Source organism: Lactuca saligna, chromosome 7, assembly GCF_052625555.1.
Source record: "Lactuca saligna cultivar CGN05327 chromosome 7, ASM5262555v1, whole genome shotgun sequence".
Lineage (NCBI taxonomy): Eukaryota > Viridiplantae > Streptophyta > Magnoliopsida > Asterales > Asteraceae > Lactuca > Lactuca saligna.
Genome location: NC_136423.1, coordinates 137,818,126 through 137,836,613, shown reverse-complemented (window position 1 = coordinate 137,836,613; position 18,488 = coordinate 137,818,126). Strand labels below are relative to the sequence as shown.

At 35.8% G+C, this 18,488-nt stretch overlaps 1 protein-coding gene and 1 pseudogene across 12 annotated transcripts; one reads left to right on the top strand and one right to left on the bottom strand.

The window, feature by feature from the left end:
* Positions 1 to 2,713: 2,713 nt before the first annotated feature.
* Positions 2,714 to 15,587, bottom strand: LOC145007277 (L-type lectin-domain containing receptor kinase IX.1 pseudogene; annotated as a pseudogene).
* LOC145006132 (uncharacterized) lies at positions 6,200 to 10,839 on the top strand. 12 transcript variants are annotated; one of them, XM_078965225.1, is made up of 8 exons: positions 6,206 to 6,395; positions 6,503 to 6,593; positions 6,771 to 6,902; positions 7,770 to 7,860; positions 9,614 to 9,703; positions 10,032 to 10,125; positions 10,267 to 10,476; positions 10,571 to 10,819. In XM_078965225.1, exons 5-7 carry the CDS (start codon positions 9,654 to 9,656, stop codon positions 10,465 to 10,467), a joined length of 345 nt encoding a protein of 114 aa, XP_078821351.1. In that variant the 5' UTR covers positions 6,206 to 6,395; positions 6,503 to 6,593; positions 6,771 to 6,902; positions 7,770 to 7,860; positions 9,614 to 9,653; the 3' UTR covers positions 10,468 to 10,476; positions 10,571 to 10,819. The 12 variants fall into 12 exon arrangements, 6 of the variants coding, with proteins under 6 accessions (XP_078821351.1, XP_078821350.1, XP_078821353.1 ...); XM_078965224.1 differs by having other exon boundaries at positions 7,767 to 7,860; XR_013662804.1 differs by having other exon boundaries at positions 6,200 to 6,395; positions 6,771 to 7,860; positions 9,955 to 10,125; positions 10,571 to 10,839.
* Positions 15,588 to 18,488: the final 2,901 nt, after the last annotated feature.

Here is an 18,488-nt window from a genome sequence, read left to right as displayed (position 1 = left end):
TGGAGCTTAGAGTCACAATTTTCACTCCTCTAATGGCTTACAAACACCAACTAGCAAGAGGATTCTTGGAGAGAGAGGGAAGGGAGCTAGAAATCGGTCAGGGTTCTTCCAAAGACAAAGTGCCGATTTCATCAACCCCTTAGGTCTATTTATACTTGTAAGGCTCCTAGGGTTTCACCCTTAAACCCTAATTGGATAACTTAGGCCCTAAGCAATCCAATACCCTAATGATAAGCCTTGGACGATTTCAAGGTCTTTCCAAAGACCTCAAAACCGTCCCCTTTTATCCTTAAGGGATTATAGCCCAAAGTACAACTATCATACACTTGACAGTTTATGCCCTTCTATTTAATTAATCTCCTTAAGTCACCAAATTAATTCCTAATTAATTTATGACTTATATTAATCAAATAACAATATTGTTATTCCTTATATTATTCCAATAATATTTCTTCTCTCATTGTAAATCATCCTATCAAGTTGCTATGGTGAAGGCAACCCAAAAGGACCATGCACAACCGGATCAAATACTTGCCTAATATAGTTGTAGCCTTAGACACTATTCCAACAGTAGTATCTTGGGAACTCACTAATCTTTATGCTTACAATTTTAATTTAAATATTTTAGGTATTTTTGGTAGGAAAGGGAAGGACGTGACTTGGTTACATCACATCCATTAGAGATTCTACATTTATGACATTAGTGTATGGCGCTGATATTTAATTTTGGGGATTTTCAAAATCGTACTTTATCTATCTTTTATCTTGGTATGAAATTTGGAATGGTTTTATTAATATATTAAAAAGAAAATTTTCTTTTATAATTTGGGACATTATATATCTTCATGGGGAAGTATATATGTCTCCCCCCAGACATTGCTAACCAGCCAGGTAAAGTTTGTCGGGTTTGAAAAGCATTGTATGGTCTTAAACAACCCCCTTGTGCTTGGTTTGAGAATTTTTCTACAATAATTACTTCGCTTGGTTTTCATCATAGTAATCTTGAGTCTGCTTTATTTAATAGATGTAAAAGTACAAGTCGGATCCTTTTTTGTTTATATGATGATGACATAATGATTACTCATGATGATAATGATGGTATAGAGTATTTGAAGTGTGATTTGGCTTAACGGTTTTCTATGAAAGACTTGGGCTTACTGCATATTTCTTGTGGATTGAAGTTACTTTAATCTCTGAAGGGTTATCATTTATCTCACACGAAATATATTTAAGATTTGTTTGAACATGCTCGACTCTTAGATAGTCGGATATTTGATACGCCTCTAGAGAGTAATATCAAGTATTCTACAATTGATGTGTTCCCTTATCAGATCCGAGCCGTTATCGTAATATTGTAGGATATTGCTCATGCATTTTATATGGTTAGCCAATTTGTCACAGCTCTTATTGTTCATTTGGGAACCATTCTTCGTATTTTGAGATATGTTTGTTGTGCTCACTTCCACACCCTTGTATTTCCTTCTACATCATCTTTTGAGCTGCATGCCTATATTGATGTTGATTGGGGTCACAATGTTTATGATCGTAAGTCCACCAATGGGCATTGTATTTTTCTTGGATATTCGTTGATTCCTTGAAAAAGTAAGAGACATGATGTTGACTCTCGATCATCTACAAACTCTGAGTATCGAGCTATGCTTGTTTCAACTTGTGAGATTGTTTAATTGCGATGGTTCTTGCAGATATGGGTGTTTATATTCCTCAACTAACTCCTTTGCACTGTGATAACAAGAGTATGATAATAATTACCTAGAATCTGATGTTTTATGAGCGAATAAAAGAATTGGGATTAATTATCATTTCATTTGTCATCACCTTCAAAATGAACTATTTCTCAACCTTGTGTTCCATCTGTAACGCCCTGATCCTCATGTATTAATAATGATATTTTGGGTTGTCTTTTTAGTACCTACTCGGCGAGTTGGCCTCCCTACTCGTCGAGTAGTATCGGGCTTGCTAGTGAAGTTTAATGATCTACTCCCCGAGTTCGCTATGGGACTCGATGAGTAGATACTGGTAGATGAAACTCTAAACTTCGGGGCCTTGCACCCTATTTAAAGGGTCATAAGCCTCCCTTAGCCTCTCCTTTACAGTTCTTTTCCTCCCAAAAGACCCCTGATTCGAGTGAGAGTGTGTTCTTGGTGATTTAAGCTTGAAGGAAGGATTTGGTGAAGGGAGCACTTGAGGAAACAAGTTAGAAGAAGCAAAGGACTCGTGGGGATTCAAGATCTACCTTTGTGGAGCACTTTCAGAAGGTATTAACTTGTTACTTGGCTCATTTCCTTCCAAAACCCTTTTGTGCATGGAATCTAGGAAAGGGGTTTTTGTGTTTAAGTCAAGATTTGAAGTTGTAACTTCAGATCTGGACTCCTTTTGACCTTGAGATGCATAAAGTTATCCATTTAGCCTAGCATGAGCCTCCCCTCAAGTGTATGATTCAATCCCAAGCTTAGATTTGCTATTTTAAGGCTTTAAAGCCTTGCATGCACGTAAAGTTTGCAACTTTACATGAAAAGCATGCCTCAGGAGCCTAGATCTGTAACTTGGAAGCATTGAATGGCTCCAAGGAGTCTGTATGGCTCGAGATCTGATAGGACTCGTCGAGTCTCAGGGTGGGACTCGACGAGTCATATGAAGACAAGCATTGACTAGGCGAGTTGGATGAACAACTCGGCGAGCCCGATGAAGATTGCTATAAACTCAATGAGTTGGATGAACAACTCGGCGAGCCGGATGAAGATTGCCTAGAACTCGATGAGTTGAAGGAACAACTCGGCGAGTCAAGTAAGTTTCCCCAATTGATTCGATGGTCATAAACGTGTCGAGTGGCAAGCAAGGAAACCCGACGAGTGGACCTTAAATTATCAGTCAAGACCGTATGAACTCGGCGAGTCACCTTAACGACTCGGCGAGTAGATGTTATCCCGTGAAACTCGGCGAGTCACTAGTTGTATTCGGCGAGTTAGGGTCAACATGGACTGTTGACTTGATCATAACTGAAGTGGACCAGGGCGGACTTTAAAGTTAATGATTGGGTATTATATGTCACTTGTAGGTAGTTGAGTTGGAGCAGTTCGTGGGGCATATCCAGTAGAAAAAGTATTAGTTCAGCATTCGTGTCAGGTGAGTCTTCTCACCATACCTATGGGTCTAAGGCACCAAGGCTGACCCATTATGTGATTACGGTAGTTGTGCTAGATACTCTATGTTTGCTTTGCTATGTGATTGCATGTTGTATGAAAATCCCGAGGGGAGCCCGTGGCATTGGATGTAAGACCATGTGGGGTAGCCCATGACAGTCCTAGGTGAAGACCATGTGGGGTAGCCCATGGCACTGGGTGTAAGACCATGTGGGGTAGCCCATGGCAATCCTAGGTAAAGACCATGTGTGGTAGCGCATGGCACTATTACAAGTTTGATGTATGCATGGTTTATGTGTGATGTGTGTAGCTTTATGGCTATCAGGATATGTGATTGTGTGTGGTATGCTCTGGGAAACTCATTAAACGTTTCGCTTACAAGTTGTTGATTGTTGCAGGTACTTTGGAGCCTAATGGCAAAGGCAAAGCGTGATGATGTGGCGTGTACTCTACCTCTCTTTTGGACGTTTTGGGGACTCTGATGATTTTATAAAAACACAACAATGATGTAATGAATGTGAATTGGAAACAAATGTTTTGAAAACTTATGGAATATGTAATCGGATTACTTATTAAAACGAAAAATTTTCTTTGTAAAATTTGGGATGCTACACCATCCACTTTGCAGATTGATGATATGTTTACAAAAGCCTTGACTACTCTTTGGTTTCATTATCTTCTGGAAAACTGTCGATGCTTGTTGTTGTGTAGTGTGAGTTTAAAAGAAAATATTAGCCTAATAACTTTATTGGGTTTTTTTTTTGGTTTGGCATTATATTTATCGAGTTTTATTTTTATTTTTTATTTTTACTTTTTTTATATATAAACTGTGTTGTTTTCAAAAGTGTTTGTAAATATGTTGCTCTTGTAAAATGTGTTGCATAGAGTTGTGACCCCACCATTCCGCCTCATAACATTTTACAAAATCAACTCTTTAATATTTTATTTTTGTTCCTTTAAATATTATAGATGTTATATTTATATTCAGTTATATTTAATTTATTTTAAAATTATTATTTTTTATACATAAGTTACTTATTTAGGAAATCTAAATAAAATATAAATTCAAAATTTTTTCGCTAAAGCCATAAAATATAATAAATAAATAAAAACTTTTAGAAAAAAAACAAAACATAGCAACTACTAAATTTATTCATTAAAATTTCAATATTTTACTATAATTTACAAATAAATATCAAATTAAATTTTGTTTACGAAAAAACATGAATTATCTGTATAATTTTTATCAGCAATTCATGTTTTTTCATAAATAAATTGTCTATATAACCCAACATATCCATTATCAGCACATTTCACATCTTTTTTCCAGATAGTTAATGCTTATCGGTAAAAAAATATTTTGGGACTTATTTATAAATTATGACAAAATAATGACTTTAATATGTCAAGTTCAACAATAAAATCGGTAAAGCGAGGAAAAATTATCAAATCATTATTTTTACCGATAATTTATGTTTTTTCGTAAAAAAATTTAGTTTAGGAGTTATTTGTAAGTTGGAGTAAAATAATGAAGTTTTATGGAGATTTCCCAAGAAGAAATTACAAACAAATAAACATAAAATTACAAGTTCTACTAAACTTGAAATTATGTCATCAATAAAAAATACATAGTTTACATGATATTAAACCTTGGATGTTTAAATATTTTTTCGATTATGATCAAACCGGTGGTACATATCATATCTACGAGTATAAAAAATTATGTATAAAAAATCATAAAATCGATTTCATATATAGTGTGAACGCATATTTATATAACATATAAATGAAATTTGTATGTTATTTTATGATTCCAAATAACAATTTAAAAAATCAATTTAAAATTAATATAACATTAATTTGACATTTATAAAACTTAAAAAATCAAAAATAAAATATTTTAAAGAATCAAAAATGAAATATTAGAAGTTTGACTTGTAAATTGTTATAAACTGCTGGTGGAATGGTGGGGGTACCATCCTATTTTTATAATATATTTTAGAACACAAGAACTTTTGAAAAATAACATTATTTATACAAAAGAAACTCTATTTTTATCTGTTAGTCTACAAGAGTAGTAAGATGCTTAACACAGGTTAATGGCAACTCCAATGGATTGTAAATTTGTGTTTTGGAGGCCTATATTCCTCGAATGGACTTTTAGATTTATCGACCTTTTTGTCTAATACTACAATAAGTCAACAAATTTGTGTGAAACTATTCATCACCACTAAATATTTATACATATTATAATATTATATATATTTATTTTTTTATCTTTTTTTTAATAATAATAAAACATTATTTTTATAATTATAATATTAAAATATATTTTTAGTGTTAACTTCTAATGTGATAGGAATTGAAAATGATTTTTATGAGAATTTTACACAAAAGTGATATGATTTATAATGTGAGCCTTGGAGTTGGTCTAAGAACATTGTCACATCATTTTTTGTATTTTCCACATAAGCTTTAGGTACATTTGGATTTTAGAAAGAAAATTAAAAAAAAATAGTCAAATGAAAAAGAACCAATCAAAAAACCAAATGCAAAAAGAAAAAAAAAAGCAAAAAAAAAAAAAACAAAGAAAAGGACCAAAACCAAGTCTCTCTCTCTCTCTCTCCATTAAGATGGTAGCGACTGTTGCTTAGCACCTCCCTTATGCTAGGGGCGGTGTTTGTCTTGTCCTAACGAGGCTGACGAGTATTTTAGCGATCCCCACTCCCATCAACCTTAAGCTTAGTTTAACCTAATTAGTTTTCTTATTTATTTATTTATTTATTTTCTTTTTAAATCTATTGTCATTCCTAATAATGAAACCGTAACTATATTTTAGTTTCATAATTCAGTACACTACTAAAAACTTGACTTTCAGCTATGGATTTAGAGAGAGATTTATTCCATAGCAAAATTTTCGCCTATAGAGAGTGAATTACGAGAGATCTACGATGGTTTAGACAATTCTTTTATTTATTTAACATATAGCATATTAGAGTGGGTTTAGCGAGGGGATCTCACAAAGTATTTATCGACACCCTTATTCCTCGGTAATCGGTGGAAAATGAAGGGATTTGGTGAGGGTTCAACGAGGGAAAAAAATTTGTCTACTTTTTGCCATCTGGTTCCGGTTTAGCGAGAGAATGCCGACGGAGCATACACACGCTATGTTTTTTCAATTGACGATCTCTCGCTGAAATTGGCACAATCCAATTCCAGTTTCACGACGTTTGTGTAAGTTTCCTTCCCTCTTCCCTCCCAAATCTGCTTTATCACTCCAATTGAACACGCATACTCTCGAGTTGCAGCTTAACCTAATCTCACCCTCTCCGTTCAAACAGATGACGTCACTATGGACCATTGCAGCTTTCGATTCCTACAACTTCTACATTCTTAAAATCTGAAATTATTCTTCGTTAACTTCCAATTTAGGTACATCTCTTGATTTTTTTTTGATTTAGTCATATATTAGGTTAGGTTTGGTTCAGTTGCACAATATATTATGCTAGGGTTTAATTTCGCAATTGCTTAGGCTTATATCGATTGCATCTATATTAGAATTGATACTTAGAATTAGAACTTAATTTGGGGCTTGATTGGTTGCTTTAGTCATATATAATCCTGGCGGCATAAGTTTTGTGAATCAAAGCTTCAACCTGAAGCTCTCCTATCATCTTTGTCATCTCTGTACATGCATCCAGAGGCTCTGCGACTTGGAGGATGAACTGCTTCATCAAAAAAGTAAGTTATCAATATAGTAAGTTATCAACTTGGAGGAGACAATCTTATGCCATTGTTCAAGAAGCTCTTCTGATGTAATGGTCACTACTAGTTCAATTAGCATCTCAAGCAATATGGAGGCGACACATTCTGATATGCAAGGGTTGTTTATCAACTAATGTTCTACTTGTGTTTTCTTATACACATTTACATACTACACCTTCATCCAAACCATATGACTGTTTCACAATATGCATCTTGCTAGTAACTCGATAGATGCCCCTAAAAATACACATACACATAATATAGCAAACAACACTCCAAGAACAGAAAAAAATATAAAATACCCTTTAGTCTCGATGACCTTTTTACCCTTCTGGTCACATAAGTAACATCACCATCAGCATTGCTGATTCTACAAAACCTAGGAATAAGATCAAACGCCCATAAAGCAAAAGAAAACCAGGAATCCGTCCCACCATCATCTTCTCCGGTTTTCCAATTCTGATTCACATCGGAATCGGGTATTCCAGACTTGTTACAAACAAACAAACGATAAACAGAACTTGCATATCAGCTAACAATTTACATTATACTAATACCATACTGATGGCAATGAACTGTTGAATGTTTGGCTCAAACTCTCCCCTGTTCACAGTTGGGCTCAAGAGTTCTCACCATTTTCCATCTGATTAAGAGCCCCAAAATGTTAGCCAAATGTAAAACACTGTACACTAAGAAAGGCTAAAATCTTAACTTATTTACATTTCAATGTCAAACAATGTCAATGATTGATAAACAACCCTTGCATACCAGAATATTTTGCTTCTTTTTTTATGTTTTATGTGCCTTACATTATTTTGTTTCTTCATATTTATTAAATAGTAGGTGGGAGTGAAGAAGTTCCAGACCTACTTTACCCAGAGCTCAAGTGAGAAGCAACTGTTCTGTTCTCCTCTATTTCTTCTTTTTGCATTAGGTGTGATTGTTTTTTATCCTCTTACGCGTCCCTTCTTCACATTCTACACTTAATTTTTATAATAGTTTGGTCAAATATTTATTTGGTTTTAGATTTGTTGTATATTTTAGTTGTTTGATTGGTTTATAAGTTTCTGCATGCTTATTCTATATAATTTATCTATGCTCTTGTAAAAATACAGGAAAAAGATGTTTTAGTTTGCTACATGACAAGAATTTAAAAGTTTGCTTAGTCTTCTGCTTTTGTAATTTTCTAAAACATATAAGTTACCAAAGTAACAATATCAACTAACTCTAAGTTTAGTTTAAAATTTTAAAAGTTTACTACAGGACAAGAATTTAAAAGTTTGCAAGGCTCTTACCTCTTAGTCTAGTTCCTGTAGGCTTTCGTTACAGAATAAAAAAAGAACAAAAAAATGATACTAAAAATCATTTCTAATTAAGCATAATTTAACTAAAACTCCAGTGACATTAAGTCGACAATTCTTGTTTTCAACACTTAAGTCCTTAATTCAAACATGTTTTTCATTTTCTGGTAATAAAATTAAATTTTCAACTTTTTTTTTTCATAATCCCTAGCTCAAAAATGTTTTTCGTTATTTATATCTTATTATATTGACTAAAAATTGCACATTTTGCACGTCTTACGTAACCATAAAAATGTTCATTGAATGTATAAGAATAGACATTTAATAACATAAAAATATACTAATTGTAGTATAATTTTAAAGTCAACTCACACACGATATAAATAATACATAGTGACATAATCAGACAAAGTTTTGAGTTGCAATTTATAGTAAAAAAAAGAAATACAAAAATTTAAAAATAAAAAAGATGAAAATACCCTCTCCTTAACTGAGACTCATAGAACAAAAGTTGCCACCTTTTGTCCCACTCACAAAGATGTTAATAGGACAAAATTGTAAAAAACTCCAACCAGGGGCAAAAAAGGAATAAAAAAGTTACCTTTATAAGTAAAGAAGGTATAGATGAATCTAATAAAGATAAATCATCTGGACTGAGATAAAGTGAGCAATTTGGATAAAGAAGCTGCAATAATGGCCTCTTTCTATTATGAAATCTAATTATTTTTAATATTAATAAGTTGTTGTTTGTTAATATAAAAAATAATATCATGGGACATGAAATAAAAACCTGTAATTCAAAGAATTATGATCTGTAATTCAAAGAATTTTAATATTTTTCATTCTGATCAAAATTGAAATGCATTTGATGTTATTTTGTTTGCCCTGGTTTGCTTTTCTCTTTTTTGACTGTTTTACCCCTGGACATCAATGCTTAGATCATAAGCCAATCGTATCCTGCACAAATGACAATCAACAAATTAAAAAACATTTCAAGTGACTTTTTCAAAACAACCTTTTTCACAATGTTTGACTTTTTCAAAACAGTTTTTTTACTGTGTTTGACTTTTTCAGAACATCTTTTAACATTTCAAGTGACTTTTTCAAAACATTTCAAGTGACTTTTTTAGAACATCTTTTAACACTTCAAGTGACACCAATGCATGGATCTTTGCTCTGTTTTGGTAACATGATTTCAGAAAGATTCACATAGTTCTTTTTTTAATATATTTTCCATTTTTTTACACAATCATCTTACCGGGGGTTCTATATCTATTCGTCAACATAAGAAAAGAATGGTAAGATGTTTTCATTCACACCTTAGTTTCCACTTAGACTATTGAGTTTTTGTTTTGTTTTTTAATGTATTACTAATGGATTTTGTAGCAAGCAACACTTAAACGCCCTCCTACAGGAGTTAAACTTTATGCAAGGTTGCACACTAAACGGTCGGCTCAAGAGTACATTACACCAAAGGTAGCTAAAGTTAAGGTATTTCAATCCTTTTGTTAATGACTTTGTTATCTCTAAATGTTTGATCCTCTGCCTAGTTGTAATTAAGTGTTTTAAAAGTCGTAATCAACTTTATGTAAGGTTTGAGTATTAATCAATAGGAGGCTTATGAAGTGGTTCATTCCATTCCTTGATTATGAATTTAATGGAATGGAATGAACCATTCCATTCCTTATTTCATGTTTCTGTTTTTTCATTTTTTTTTGCTATAATAGGAGGCTTATGAAAGTGCTATGGTGGCTAAGTTTGAGTATTAATTCTTGGATAATGAAACATGGTGTGATGTTTCCAGAGGAGTCAAGAAAGGAAGAATATATGGATTCAGATCTGTGTCTGATCCAACGAGCTTTTTGGAAGGAACATCTAGTAGAATAACATCCCAAGAGGTTCGTTTAATTTTGTACTTTATAAATATTTCCTATCATAGCATTATACTTACAAAGTTTCCTATCATGGTGTTGTACTTACAAAGTTTCCTATCATAGCATTGTACTTACAAAGTCTCATATCATGGTATTGTACCTTAGGTTGTCTATGAATGTGTACGAAACGAGATGTGTGGGGAAATGGATGCTAAAGCTGCAGAAATGGAAGCTAAACATCAACAAATGCGTGAGGAAATGGATGCCAAAGCTGCAGCAATAGATGCCAAACAACAACAAATTGATGCAAAATATGAAGCAATGGAGAAGATGTATGCAGCCTTGCAAAATATGATGAGAAATTGAAAATTAGAGGTAATGATGTTAACCATTAGTATTTGATGTTTTTGAATGACTTGTTAACCTTTTGTATTTGATACTTTTGATTGTTTTGAATAATGTTTTATAGGAATGTGAACCGAAGATGATTGGATGGACATGAAATGAAGAGAGCAACTAAAATGTTATTTTGAAATTATGTTTTGTGAAAACTCATTTCCCGATGCATACTTTCGATTTCTTTGTGCTAAAATGTTATTTTGAAGTTAAACCTTTGGGAGTTTGATGTTATATGGATAGTTTTGGTTTTGGATGTTTTTTGAATGATACTTTGGTAAACTTTGATAATTTTGGTATTATAATGTTTGGTTGTATTGTTATTTGATGTTTTTTAGTATAAAAAATTGATGATTGTAGTATTTTTTTTCTTTTAGAATCATAATAAAATAATGATATTACAAGTTTGCGACGGATTGGTGAGAATAAAAAAAGTATTTTAATGCATCAATTTTGCGAGGGATTAACTACGGAAAAAATATCATGTCTAAAGTTTGCGACGGATCAGCGACGGAACAAAAAAAAAATTAATATATAAATTTTGCAAGGGATTAGCTATGGAAAAAAACCATGCCTAAAGTTTGAGACAGATCAGTGACGAAAAAAATCAGTATATGAATTTTGCAAGGGATTTGCTACGAAAAAAAAAACTGATCACAGAAATTTGCGACAGAACAGCGACGGAATGACTTTATCAAATTTTGTCGCTAATGCCCTGAGTAAATGTGTTGAGTGACATTTAGCGACGGATATTCTGTCGCTACATTTGTCGCAAGGAAAACCCTCTCCGTCGCTAAAACCCTCGCTGAGAAATTAGCCACCTATTAATTACCTATGGAGTGAGTCCGTCGCTGATCCATCGCAGACGAGATTTAGCGACGGAATAGCGACGGATACTTCCGTCTCTAAAACCCATGTTTCTAGTAGTGGTAGTTGACTATGATCGAGTTTAATCTATTAAAATGTTAAATATCCATTGCACTAATTAAATTCTTTCGTTAAGTTTCATGCATTGTCCATTCCACCTAATTAAACTCTTCCATTATAAAGACCAAAAATGGAATGAAGAAATTTCTACAGAGTTGCAAACCCATATTACAAAGTAAAGCCCAAAATGGAATGAAGAAAGGATTCATAGAGTTGCAAAGCCTAATTACAAAAAAATAATTAAAAAAAAAAAATCACATATGGTTGGTTATAGAAAAGGTATGGAAATGTAAAGGCAAATTAAACGTCTAGAAATCCTGTTTCACTACATGCAATTCTCCTTGAAAGAAAACGAAAATACAACAAAGTGCACACACAAATAGTCATATACTGACGTTCAAACTGAACTACTTATTGTGTATCATCAACAAAGGATGCTGATGAGGAGGCTGAAGATGAACCGGTGTGCTTGGATGATTTGACCTCGTCACTTGAACTTGAACACATGGTATAGTCTCTTCCAGAACCTGTGAGATCAGCCAATGGCGAAGACCAAAACGCAGACATTGTGATAGGTGTGGCAGAGAAAGTAGGGGTTGGTACTGTTTTCGGAAGGTTCGGAAGTGGTGCTTCAGAGTTAAGAACTTGAATTGCTTGCTTTATAGTAGGCCGGACCTTCGGATCAGGGTGAGCACACCAAAGTCCGACAGTGATCAAACATTCCATTTCTCCCTCATCAAAATCGGATTCAAGTTTCGGATCAGCTACTTGACTAAGCATTCCTCTTCCATAGAGGTCCCAAACGAAGTCAACCAGTCTTCTATGACAATCTTTTGCCATCGGATCAATGGGTTTCTTACCACTTGCTAGCTCAAGAGCTACAACTCCATAGCTATAGACGTCTGATTCCTTGCCAGCTCTGCCCGTTAGGACACATTCGGGAGCCATGTAGCCCATCGTACCTGCCAATATTGTCGTTTGACACCCTATTTCATGGTCAACGAGCCTAGCTAAACCAAAATCTCCAAGCTTAGCGTTGAAATTGGAGTCGAGCATAATGTTGCTTGTTTTGATATCTCTATGCAAAACACACTGTTCCCATTCCTCTTGGAGATAAAGCAATGCTGAGGCTAAACCTCGAGCAACATTATACCTCATTGCCCAAGTCAACAAGAAACTTCCCTTGAAGAGATGAGAATCCAAGCTACCATTTGACATGAACTCATAAACAAGTAGGAGTTCTTTGCCTTCATGGCACCAACCAACGAGTTGCACCAAGTTCTTGTGTCTTAGTTGGCTAATAGTTCTCACTTCAGCTGCATACTCCTTTATGCCTTGTTTGGATCCACTTGATATCTTCTTAACAGCTACATATGAATTCGTTTCCCTCATGAAACCTTTATAAACCCCACCAAAACCCCCTTGTCCTATCTTCTCTCCCTCTGAAAAGTTCTTTGTTGCAAGGGCCAGTTGTTTGTATGAGAATTTTTTTGGCCCAGTTTCGATCTCATAGTCTTGTGTAGCACCAAACACGTCTTCTTCATCTCTCTTTTGGAATATAATCCTTCTCTTCTTCAAACAACCAAACATGAAAAACCCACTAATTAAAGCACATAGACCTAAACCAACACCAATACCCAACACTACTTTAAATTGTCTTTGTGACTGATGGATTACTGGTTGCAAAAGCGTCGCTACTGATGGACTGGGTGCAGAACTATTTAAACTAATCTCTGAACCAATCGGACCAATGATCTCATCATGGGTAGGTAAGCTTGAATTAAAATCCCATGAATGAATAGTGTGAATCTCAAAGTAATCACCAGTTGAAGCTGAAAAACCGATACTTACATATTCTGGTAGATACTCTTTCAGATCAACTAGTTGGCTAAGTCTCTGTGTGAAAACTCCAGTTTGATCAAAACCTGTAAACGCAACACTTAGCCTTTTTGCACTCGAGTTGTAGCTTACCCTTGCTACGTTTCTTTGCCCATTAGCAACAAGATTTGACCATGTCACATTTTTAACCGATACCATGGAATTGATATTGATACCTACATGATCACCAGGTGGGTCCCAATCATTTCTATAAGTATCAAATTCAACTGCTATGAAAGGATTCAATGTGGAGTTGAGCACCTGATCAGCACCTACAAGACCAATACCGCTACCTTCTTGTTTAGGAGGAAGTTCAAATCCATCAGGAGCAAGAAAGAATGCTATTCCATCACCATAAACAGATTGATCTCCAGAATTTATGGTGAATGAAAATCGGGTTGTGAAGTCAGCTAGCTCTCCTGAATCTTTGTCCCAAAGGCGAAACAGTTTCTGATAAGTGACTCTACCAGTACTCCAATGCATTTCTTTATCCTGCTGATTTCGGGTTAGCTGAATGACTGGATTAGAAGGTGCAGCATCTCCATAGTAACTTAATTCATGGTTGTTAGGGTTGAAACTAGTGAAGTTAAAGGTTAGGTTAGCTGAAGAGGGAAGTAGTACAAGAAGTAAACTTAAGATTATTATCATGGGAAAACACTGATGATTGAAGTTAGCGTTCGTAGAGATGCAGGCTTGCGTTTCTGCTGTATTGGAACTATGAATCTTACATTTGGCATCAAAGAGGTTACATAATTTCAGTACAATTGCTGTATATACTATATTATATGGATGAACCATAATGCAGACAATGACAATGTGATAAGGTAGTTTTATATTTGGCCTGCAGATTTAACATACCCGGCTGACTCATGGTAAAAGGCAAAATAGTCTGTCCATGCCAGTAGCGTTGAATCCATCATCATGCCAAAACGGTTAGTTGTGATACCTTAGAAACTCTAGTTATTCAACGCTAATTGTTGAAATTACCGAAAGAAATGAAATAAAGTAGACAACTCACTTGGAAGAAGGAACCATAGTGTAGTTGTAATGTAATGACAACATAGCTTAATCATACACGTATTTTGACGAAGTTAAATTCTATTTAAAGTCAGAGGTATTGTGCAGATCCGCACATAGTAATTATCATGAGTACGATTTTAAAATATAAATTCAAATGGAGGAATACAATAGATTTCACTTCTAAACTTCTACGACACGGAATTAGAATTGTTACCACTAACCGAAACTCTACATATTCGATAAATACTATGCAAACAAAATCTCATAAATGGTCTTTACGGTTTCTTGAAATTTGGAATATAGTTCCTAATATACTGCCGAGCTCTAACTGCAGAACAAAACCCTGAATCCATCCTGGTGCCCTCTCAATAGATAACCAGTTCTCCCCCACTTGGGGTTCAAACGACCACGTGCTGGCCCTCACAACCAATCATAGCACCGAAACCGTTCAACCATTCCATACCACAAGCACGCAAACATCCCCCATTGGGATAGGGATCAAATCGATCAGATAAGGCACCCCGAAGATCTCCAAAATACAACCTTGATATACTGAAGATGCAGAAACACCATGTTCGTTGGCGATAGAAACTCGCAACGAAAACTCTAACTCCCCAATTAGCATATCAAACTCTCTACTGAACAGTCGAGACACAAATGACCGATTCGCACCCAAGTTAAAGAATACTAGAGCAGGTAACGAGTTCACTAGGAACATACCTAAAGAGGCACATAGATAAGCATAACATAAAACATAATTAACAGAATAACATATAGAAAGATAACAGTCACAACATATGGAGCTGCTCTGGCCTCCTCGGCAGTGAGCTGGAAAGTGCGACCTCGATCTCTTGGGGGCTCCACCCTACCCTGACACCCATCAATGATAATCAAAGGAGTCAACGTTGGATCCTACACTGACCTAGAAACAAGCGATGGACAGTTGGCCTTGACATGTCCAACCTGGTCGCAATGATAACAAATCCAAGAACTGAGTGATGGGGCATGTTGGCAGAAATCCCTCGACATATGGCCCTGCCGGCCACAATTGTGGCACCCAGAAGATGATCGACAAGCATCCTCACGCACATTCCCGCACTTCCCACAAGTGCAGCCCTTCTGGCCTTCAGATCAGACATCAGGGGTCTTAAATGGCTTTGGTGTAGGTTGCGACTGTGTCGTGGTCGGTCTCTGCTTCCTCGTTTGTAAATTAGTCTCAATCTCATGCCGCCCGGCGGCCTCCTACATCTCCAATAAAGAACCATAGCGCTGGGTGGAAACGAACTGTCTGATCTCTGTCTTAAGCATGCCTAAGTAATAGGTCATCTAAGCTTGATCAGATGTAGCAAACTCAGGACAAAGCACTTTATGAACATCTTGGTGATCTCCGTCACCGTATCTGTCCCCTGTCTCAAATCCAAGTACTCCTAGGCCAAACTCTCATGCTCTACCAACAACACATATCAAGAGTGGAACATTTCCGAGATCTGATCCCAAGACAGAGCGACTCTCTTCTCATCAGAAAATGAACTAGTAGCAAGCCTCCACCAATCCTTCGCTTCGGTCCGTAGAAGGTTCAGAGTGCACCTAACCTTCTAGTCAGCTGGGCAAGAATAGGTTAATAAACATCCACCCACATCAAATAGCCACCTCATGGCTATGATCGGGTCCTACACCCCATCGAAAGTTAGGGGCTTCATATTCTTGAAGTCCAGATACTGAGAAACCCGACCCGATCCAACCCATGTAGCGGCAATGGCTGCGGTGGCTACAACAACAACAGTCTTAGAAAAAGCAGCATAGTGGTCATCAAAGTATTCAATCATGGAGATCCTAATAGACCCAAACATCTCTGGCAACTAAGCTTGGAAATAAGTAACAACCTCCTCCTGCAGGATCTCCCTGATCCTATCATCCAACGCAACTGACCCACTATGGCTGACAACTCCTTATCCCGAACCAGACCTAGCCTCAAATCGTCGCGTAGTCACAATACTAAAAATAAACCAGGAGGATATCACATAATACACATATAAAATGAGGGGAACCAACTCCCAATAAAGCCCTAAGGGTTGTGACTTCTTTGTTATACGTACGGGTCGTATGTTTTTAGTAGTACGTGCCCATACTACCTTCCACCCTTCCAAACATGCTCGTATTTGTCTCAAATGATCATCATAACACCCTAACAATACATACTAGCATAATCAAACACTCAATCCCGCTCCATAGAGGAAAGGCTAAACATCTCGAAACTGGTCGGCTGACCCCACACAATTTATCCATGAAACTTCCACCAACCCTGCAACACTCATGTATGATAGTCATACATAACACTAGCCCCTATAGACAGTCGAATATCTGATCCTACCCTAAGCCCTTCATCAAACAAGAACAAGAAATAATGCCAATCCAAACATTCTCAGCTATAAAATCTTAGTTATGCATAACCATGACATATACACTAAGCAACTACAATAATGATGTAAATTCCTTTAGAGAAGAGCCACAGGCTATCATGCATCATATAATTAAGCAATTCTATCATGCAAAATCTTGAGGATTCCCAGCCTATTACTAGCATGTTATTCAAACATATCACAATATCAAATAACAATATGGTATTTTGGGGAATACTTATTGGCTCCGACTGATCGTACATATTGCATCCTCCTTGATTATTTGAAAACCATTTGAAAAAAAATCATTTTAGAAATCTTTTTCCTTAGTTTGTGAATGGATTCACACAAGTGTTTCTCTAATTCTCTCAAACCAAGGCTTTGATACCAACTTGTAACATTCATAAAATTCTTGAAAACTTTGAGCTTTTAAAACAACCCATAAACCATCATTGTTTACAAAATAGTTTTCTAAAACATGTCTAATATCAGAGTTTTCTCAAAATCACAAAACCAAATAGAAGGAGGTGCACGATGAAGCCTTCGCCTTTCTACGATCATGTGAGGTACCTGAAACATAATCCAAAAGTGTAAGCCCAAAGCTTAGTGAGTTCCCTCAAAATACCAATACACAAACAAATAACACATATATAATAACAGCATGTATTGGGTCCATAACTAATTTACATGATTATCCTTGAGCCCACAACATAAGTTTGGCTTGCCCTTGGCCCATAGCTTATGTTTGGCTTGCTCACTGAGCCCACAACATAACTTTGGCTTGCCCATGGGGCCTGAAACTTATATTTGGCTTGCTCCCCAACCTAATCGGTCCTTGGAATAAATACCACTAAGCCCTCAGTACAAGTCTGGCATACCCTTCATGACCCTCAACTCATATTTGGAATGCTCATGAGCCCTCAATATAAGTCTAGCATGCCCTCCCTGACCCTCAGCTCATATCTGGCTAGCTCAAGGGTTTGTTGGCTACAACACGGAGCAATACCATGTCAACGTAACCCACACAATATGTCGAAATAGAAGAGATAATATCATACACAAATAAATAGACAGTATCACAGGTAGTCCTATAGATCTACCAGACCAACATATCAAAACTAGCATGCATATCTGATCCTTACTCAACATATCAATGAGTATTAGATTATCAAACCCATGGGCCTACCTTGGTGCCTTCGACCAGTAAGTACAGTGAGGAACACTTACTTCACAAGCTGAATAGAACTGATAAGGCCCGACTCTGAATTTCAGCTCTATACTCAATGCCTAACTCTACCAGGTGATCAATTCAATCAAAATCCCAAAATACCCTCAAAGTCAAAGTTTGTCAAACTGTTGGATTAGGTGTTTAAGTTTATAACTATTTCTGGACTGTACTTGATCCGGTTGGCATGGTCCATTTGGGTTGCATGGCATTGCAACACTTGGATAGACTAAATGAGAGAAATAAAACTTAAGGTTTATTAATATATTATAAGTTCTAATATATTAATAATATTATTTAATTAGTATTGATCAAGAATTAATTAAGTGATCAAGAGGATACTAATTAAATATATGGGGTTGATTGTGTAAATCATCTATTCTTGTATAATTGGGCTAATGATCCATGGTTTGTATGGATTGGGTTAAAACCCATAAGGTGCTCCATGGATAGTCCATGGAGGTTACAAACCCATGGATCATGGAATATGAAAAGCCATGACAATTAGGGTTTACATGGCGTAACCCTACTTGTGACACAAC

Coding starts and splice junctions, on each gene's coding strand:
- LOC145006132 (XM_078965227.1), top strand. CDS start 9,654: ATGCAAGGTTGCACACTAAACGGTCGGCTCAAGAGTACATTACACCAA. Junction 9,704..10,031: donor AAGAGTACATTACACCAAAG/GTAGCTAAAGTT, acceptor TGATGTTTCCAG/AGGAGTCAAGAAAGGAAGAA. Junction 10,126..10,266: donor GTAGAATAACATCCCAAGAG/GTTCGTTTAATT, acceptor ATTGTACCTTAG/GTTGTCTATGAATGTGTACG.